This window comes from Pseudorasbora parva, chromosome 22 (assembly GCF_024679245.1).
Source record: "Pseudorasbora parva isolate DD20220531a chromosome 22, ASM2467924v1, whole genome shotgun sequence".
Lineage (NCBI taxonomy): Eukaryota > Metazoa > Chordata > Actinopteri > Cypriniformes > Gobionidae > Pseudorasbora > Pseudorasbora parva.
The window spans coordinates 16,559,549-16,567,137 of NC_090193.1; the positions used below are offsets into that span (position 1 = coordinate 16,559,549).

The 7,589-nt window shown below is 34.7% G+C and overlaps 1 protein-coding gene across 2 annotated transcripts; it reads right to left on the minus strand.

Moving 5' to 3' along the window:
* Positions 1 to 325: 325 nt before the first annotated feature.
* Positions 326 to 7,008, minus strand: mob3c (MOB kinase activator 3C). 2 transcript variants are annotated; one of them, XM_067430855.1, is made up of 5 exons: positions 6,002 to 7,008; positions 3,926 to 4,453; positions 2,870 to 3,072; positions 1,261 to 1,311; positions 326 to 964 (listed from the first exon to the last, which is right to left on the minus strand). In XM_067430855.1, exons 2-5 carry the CDS (start codon positions 4,341 to 4,343, stop codon positions 935 to 937), a joined length of 702 nt encoding a protein of 233 aa, XP_067286956.1. In that variant the 5' UTR covers positions 4,344 to 4,453; positions 6,002 to 7,008; the 3' UTR covers positions 326 to 934. The 2 variants fall into 2 exon arrangements, with proteins under 2 accessions (XP_067286956.1, XP_067286957.1); XM_067430856.1 differs by lacking the exon at positions 1,261 to 1,311 and having other exon boundaries at positions 6,002 to 7,002.
* Between the last annotated feature and the right edge of the window lie 581 nt (positions 7,009 to 7,589).

A 7,589-nucleotide genomic window follows, 5' to 3' on the forward strand; every position in this document is an offset into this window, starting at 1 on the left:
TACTGACAGAGCTTATATATATATATATATATATATATATATATATATATATATATATATATATATATATATAGCTATGCATGCTGTGATAGGCATCTTATTCCTATAGGTAGACATGATCAGCTGGAAGTCAGCTGATGCAAGCTTGACTAATGTGCCATGCAAGAGCTAACGCTATATGCTGGATATAAAAATAAATATAAATAAATAACATTTATTTCTCATGCTCTAAACAGTGTAATGACATGAAAAAATACTAAATTCAAAAGACTTTGTTCTCCTGGGTTTGTATTTTCTCATCCATTTTAAAATAAAAAGAAGAGAGTCATTTAAAATGTTTGTATTTTAAACTTGCATGCAAAAATTCAATAGCAAAAAAAAAAAAAAAAGCACATTGTCAGAACAAAATGTCCTGAAATAAGAACAATACTGTGGAGTACTCTTTCTCATCATTCACCATGGTAATAGTTTCTTACTGCACTTGCCCTGGTTAAATAAAAATACTAGCAAAGGCTTCCACCCCTGCACTGGCACAGACTCGACAGAGCAATGTAACATCTCAAACTTAGAAAAAGTTTTAGACATGCCATTTCAAGACAAGTTTCCCTCAGGGACAAATATATAAAGTATCATTGAAGTCACATTGTGAAATGCTCAAAAATGTAAGATTAATAAGCAATCAATGTATCATTTCATATCAATACTGCACAATCTGAGATATATAATTTAAACATATACTGTCTCTAGAAAATGTATTGAATTGCTGGACTCATAGTATATTAGAAATATTGAAGCAAAGTTGGATTGCAGTTTAGCACATTTGTGAGTCTCAGATCTGGCCTGATCTTAGAATAGACCTCAAGTACATTATTCTTTTGGCCTGAATGTTTGAAGTGTTTTGTGCTTTTGGATGCACATCCATTCTCCACATCTTTCAATGGCAGATCCTCTCTGTCATTTCTTTCTGTAAAGACAGAAAATAAGATTATCAGGACAAACATACAGTACCACATGCACATTCATTAACCTCACAAGTTAGCATAAGCTGAGTACATTTTGCTTAAGACACTAATTGGCACCAGTGCTGGGAAAAAAGTATTTTTAAAAGTAATGTTATAATATTGTGTTACTACTCCCTAAAAATAAACTATAATTGTGCTACCTTTAAGTAATTTATATATATATATAAACAGGTCTATTTTTGGCAAATGTAAAAAGCCCAAAGTGAAATGAATAAGCCTCATGCTGAAGGAAATTCACATTTGTACAGTAGAGGGGGCACATCTCAAAGGTTTCTGCTGTGCTGCCATTCTGGATTGCAGAAGAATAGGACAGAAGAAGAAAAAAAGAAACACAAATGTGCTTTCTGTTAAGTTTTTTTTTTAACCTATTGGTACGGTTAAATTGTAACATCAAAGTTCAGCAGCAAAAATATTGGTTAATATTTAGTTTTTGTAGGTTTGCATAATTTTCTGTGGATTTCACTGAGGAAGGAATCTGTCAAGTTAGATGACTAAATGCATGCTCACATTTAGTCTAGAACTACAATAACCATGTTTGCACACAACGGCTGTGTCCAAAATCACATATTTCCCTACTCTATAGTAGGCAAAAAACAGTATGTGAGAAAATATCTTCGAATTCACAGTACTCTTAATGAGTAAGCAAAAAGTACCCTGACCTTCTTCCAAAGAGATTCTGAAGTGTACATATGATGGATATTTTACTATCCCATGAGGCCACAGAAGCGGATTTATGAATGGAAGTGAAGCGATGTAACTGAAGCTGGAAGGTCACATGATAATGACAACATGGCGAATGTAGTACGTTCAGATTACATTCATACTACACACAGTCTTACTATATAAAACTTAACATGCACATGAACTTTAATGACATCCCATTCTTAATCCATTGGGTTTAATATGTTGGCCCACCCTTTGCAGCTATAACACCTTCAACTCTTCTGGAAAGGCTTTCCACAAAGTTTAGGAGTGTTTATGGAAATTTTTGACCATTCTTCTGGAGGTGCATTTGTGAGGTCAGGCACTGATGTTGGACAAGAAGATCTGGCTCGTCTTACAGTCTCTAATTCATCCTAAAGGTGCTCTATCGGGTTGAGCCTCAGCATGCGCTGACCGTACTCTGTGATTTTATGTGGCCACTTTGTGGTTGAGCTGCTGTTGTTCCCAATTGCTTCCACCAAAAGTTGACCGTAGAATATTTATTAGTGAGGAAATTTCCCAAAGACTTATTGCACAGGTGGCAATATAACACAGTACCAAGCTGATTACAATTGTACAATTCACTGAGCTCCTGAGAGGGACCCATTCTTTTGCAAATGTTTGTAGAAGCGTCTGCATGCCTAGATGCTTGATTTTGACCTTTAGCCATTGAAGTGATTGGAACACCTGAATTCAGTGATTTGGAGGGGTATCCAATACTTTTGGCAATATAGTGTACTTTTTTTTTTTTTGGTGTATTAATTATTCAAGAATTATTTCAAATAAGTACCTATCAAGACAGAAGCCAATGCCTCTACACTTACACCTGCTTTCTCTCAATATGGGGACAAGAGAATCAATAAATGGGAATATAAAGTTACTTATTTAAAAAAATGCACTGCATTAGTAAATGCATTACTCGTTACTTGGGAAAAAAAACTGATTCGCTTATGTAACTCATATTACTTGTATGTGTTCCCCTTAACACTGATTGCCACTAACATCCTTATTATTATCCACTAAAAAACCTTATTATTTTGTGTTTAATAATAAATAATACAACATTGAGAGTTAGTCCATAACAATCATGCCCCTCTGCTCTATAAATATAATAGTCTATAGTAATAAAAGCGCAGCTCTCTTACCAGTGGCTCCAGCTCTGAGTGGTCGATAAGGCTGAACTCCGAGATGAAGAAATAGTAGTGTTTGTAGCAGGTGTTGATGTGAGCTTCTGCCCCCATACTACAGATCATATCAAAATGATGGATGTACACATGTACAAACACCCGAAACAACCGACTCAGAATCTTTTTGCACACCTGCTGAAAGTTCTTTGGAAAAGGGACTCCTAAAAACAGAAGAAAACCAGTGTCACCCTTATCACATTGCATTGTATCATAAATACATTTCAAGATGGTAAACATATTCAGTATGATTTTCTTCCATGAGAAAATTCAAATGGTATTTAGGGAGAAAAAGCCTACTGAGTATGTCTCAAGGGTTTTAGCAAATAGTTCAGTCTGTGGAATTATGAATTGTTGGCAGTGCTTAAGTATAGCTTCTGTAATTCTATCCAGCAATATTTTTTTTTATTTCAGACAGAAGTATGTCTAGTGTTCCCTGGCCCCACAAATTATACAGCAATTCCTGAGAATCTTAACTGGATAATTCTCAGTTATCCATTAATATTTCTTCAAACTATTTCCTTTCATTTGCATAGTAAGTTGTTGATATGCTAAGCTTTTTAAAGCTTCTTACTGAAACAGTAAAAAGGTCACAAATGTAGGAAAAATGTGTGAGAAGATAGGAAAACCTAATACAACTCTAGTTGAAAACACAAATAATACTCTAATATGTATTCATGCTGGTTTCATATTTGAAAACTTGCCGTTTTATGACTCTAAAAATGTAAGAAGTAATAACATTCCTTACTGTTAATGCATGGGATAAATATATTTATGTTTGCTTGTTGGTTGCACCATGACTCAGTGGTTTTTCAAATAGATCAATTTGCAGAAAAGCAGTTTTGTTTAAAAACATTTCTAATAAATAATAATAGATAATTCCAAACTACTCAATAAGGTATCAATATATATTAAATGATAAATTTAATTGAATGAGCGTCACCTCTTTCACACACTGCACTAATAGCAGAATCACAGCAATGAAGGTGTCTGGAAAACATATCTGACATGACAGACCTATTCGTGTAGGAAAGATGTCCTCATTATTGATGAGTGACTCGATCCAGTTCATCAGGAGGTTCATGTATATAAGAGCAGGCAGCTTAGTGGGCCTCTTGTATTGATCCCCATCCTGCCACCTGTATTCATAACGTGGCCCTCCAGACATGATGGGACAGCTCTTCTCAGTGCAGAACTCACTCACGGTCCCATAGATGAGGTTGATACGATTGAAGAAATCCACCACGTGCACAGCTATCCAGTCATTAATGTTCTCCCCATCTGGCAGTTGCACCACCTTCCTCAGGTCTAGGCCTGATTTCAGAGACGCTTGGGCTCTTTTGTACAGCTCAAAGCGCTGGGTTCCCGGTTCAAATCTTTTTCGAGGTCGGAATGTTTTGTCTTTGCTGAAAACCTGACCCAAGCACAGAGCCATCGCTGAACTGAGCAGGGTGATGGAGGAGTCAGATCCAGTCAGGATCCGGACAGTTGTGATTGTTGATTCTTATGATTCCCTGGGCCCTCGTCCCATCAATATGGAAGCTTCTAGAGAGCAGAAGAAAGTAAAGCAATATTTCTCTTGGAGATGAATACAGAAGTTTAAAAGAACAGCTTTTATTTGAAAGAGAAATCTTTTATAACATTATACAAGTCTTTACTGTCACTTTTTATCAATGTAATGCATCCTTGCAGAACAAAACAAACTTACTGACTCCAAACTTTTGAATGGAAGTGCATATAATATATAAATATATTCATATTCTTGTGTAATCGCCGTGCCATCCTCAATAAACCCGTCTCTTGCGTGATACCCAGAAATTTAGTATATTCCGATCAAATATGATTTCTGACCTGTAAGGTGTCCAGAATAATAATCATACACTGTTTGTTAATAGGCCAGAGGAGAACTGGCACCCCGACTGAGCCTGGTTTCTCCCAAGGTTTATTTTTCTCCATCACGCCCTGATGGAGTTTTGGTTCCTTGCCACTGTGGCCTTTGGCTTGGCTTGCTCAGTTGGGGACACTAAAATTATAAAAATTATGATAAGATTTATGAAGTTATTCAACTAAATATACAAATAAAATGTATTAATTAGTTCTTATTTAATTCTATAAACTATAATACTGATTTTCTTCAGAACGACTGTACAGCCAAATACAATTTTGTTGCAATATTGTCTTGTTTAACACTGTGAAGCTGCTTTGACACAATCGTCATTGTAAAAGTGCTATATAAATAAAGTTGACTGATATAAACTCCATAAACAGAGCACTGCAAACAAACAATCTATTTAATTCTCTCGATAAATTTCGTTTCCCTTTGTGTAGTTTTATCCACAAAACCATTTTCATAACTTCCTGTGTTTGTTGGAAGTGGCTTGTGAGATAAGTTTTGGAGGGATTTTAAAGTGTCTCTTCAGCTGTACAATCAAACCCTGCCCCTCTGTTTTCATTTAACGTCCTGGCTGTGTGTCCAGGTTTGAGTCCATCCTTCCTTTGTCTATTTGATAAGTCTTGTTTTTCTTTCCCTGTCTGTTTCTCTTTCTCTCTCCTCCCATAAATGTTTTCACAGAACGGTTGGTTACTAGAAAACCAAAGCAGACTGTTAAATCACCAGTTTCTCTAACCTCATAGCCCATATTGAGATATATTTTGCAGGAACATTTTACAGGTCTGTTTTTTCTAGCACATGTTGTGGTAACTGATAATGCATTTCACAGTATTTTTACATAATTAAAAGCCTACATTTCTTTAAAATATTGTTTAATTCTATATAATCGACATATCACCATTTCTAACCAGTGTTAAATATCCTTTCACTTTTTCGGGTAGTTAAAGGAAAGACTTCATAATAGACAAACACTGAAGTACTTAGTTGTAGAGGTTGGGTTTAACTAAATTCATTCAATATGCAACTAAAGGACAGAGGAGTTATTTGTCCACCCCCTCCACCAATCACGTCAAACACTGACGTGTCTGATCACGCTTTCTCTGAGCCCCCACGGCACATGAGCTCTGACATTGCACAGATCATGAAAACAAAAGTAGAAGCTTATTGATGAAAAGTAGAAATGGAGATTGTAAGAATCTTACCTGAAGAATCTGGCTTTAGTCCCACTGTAGACACTTGGAATGTTGTGGGAAACTTGAAAATAACTCCTCTGTCTCCTGTTCTTTCTAAGAGGGAACGGCTCAAATCCGAATTGTCTCGCGAGGATCCTTTCGCACTCATCAGCCGGGCTTATCCCTCCAAAACTCAGTTAAGAATACAGCATAGAGTAAGAAAAACAAGCTGAAAAGTTACTTGGCTTCTTTTCCTGTGTATGATGTCATTTCCTGATTTTGTCTGGTAGGCCCTGTTGTCTGTTTTTGTGTGCCTGTGTGTGCGTGTCATGTGTGCTCAGGGGCAGTGTGAAGTTAAAAGGAAAAGGTTTCATTGGTGGTGGGAGGAGCAGCAGTCTGTGAAGTCCAGTCCCACATCAAGCCACATCCTTTGCCCTGCCCAGCACCACACCCCCAAACTACATTGTGTTTGGGAACTTCAGACCGGAGGAGGACTGTATCCCAGTTTGCCCATTACTTCTAGACCATCTAAATCCATTCAGAACATTTGGATTTTTCACTAACTTTCATCATTATTAGGCTGTTATTATTTTAATGTTTTAGTGGCAAAATATAAATGTTTTAATTGTTTAAAAACTTAATGTAAGTTTAACATTACATTTGCTCATAATTGTTTTGTTTAAATGTGTCTACTATTGTGAAGTTGCCAAATTTACCAAGTTTGTTACAGATAATTTTTTACTTAAAGAAGATAAATAAAGAAAATCAGAAAAAACAGTGCTAGGTAGATTAATTAAAATTGTAGTCTATTACGGAATACAAATTATTTGATAAAATTGTAGTTAGTAATATAATCTATTACACATTTTAGGTAATGTAATCTGACTACTTTTGATTACTTTTGACCTAACCTGTTTATAACATTGAATTGAATAATATAATCTTGCGCGCAAATGATAAAAAAATATAAAGAGTCCATTGTTTGTCATCAACAACATGAAGTGCATTAAATATTACATTACATTACATTTTTTGGGAAATAAAATTTAAAAGATAAAAAGAATAATTGGGAAGAATCAATGAATTCTGAATAATTTATTGGCATTCTGTGAATATTAATAATATTATTTTATTAATAATAATAATTAATCTTGTAATCAATAAAAGTAACTGTAGTTTGATTATGAGTATTTTAAAACATGACATTATCTAATTACAAGTATTTCATGTTTAGAATCTGATTACGTAATCCAGATTACATATAATCAGTTACTACCCAGAATAACTTTAAACACTGAGCACAGTTGTGAAGTAATGTAAATACTATTAGTGACCACTAGATGGAAATATATAGTTTCCAAATTATTAATAGTGGCACAATCAATGTGGGTTTAAATTATTTTAAAGAAATATGAAGTAAAAAAAAAAGATAAGCATAAATTAAGAATGATTATAAAGGCCTTTTAAGACAACTGGAGTAACTTTATCCCTTGCGTAATGAAGATAACTGGGATGTTCTTGAATATTATTAATGAAATAGTTTTGTGTATGCAAGAATAATTGTTTTGCAAATAAATAAATACAAATGAAATCAAGTACAATGTTTTCTCTGTAACTA

What these genes read in the sequence shown, in the direction of transcription:
- mob3c (XM_067430855.1), bottom strand. Translation starts at nt 4,343, where the DNA reads ATGGCTCTGTGCTTGGGTCAGGTTTTCAGCAAAGACAAAACATTCCGA. An exon ending in CATCTTTCCTACACGAATAG is followed by an intron (nt 3,073 to 3,925) that starts GTCTGTCATGTC and finishes TTCTGTTTTTAG; the next exon opens with GAGTCCCTTTTCCAAAGAAC. An exon ending in GCCCCCTCTACTGTACAAAT is followed by an intron (nt 965 to 1,260) that starts GTGAATTTCCTT and finishes CTGTCTTTACAG; the next exon opens with AAAGAAATGACAGAGAGGAT.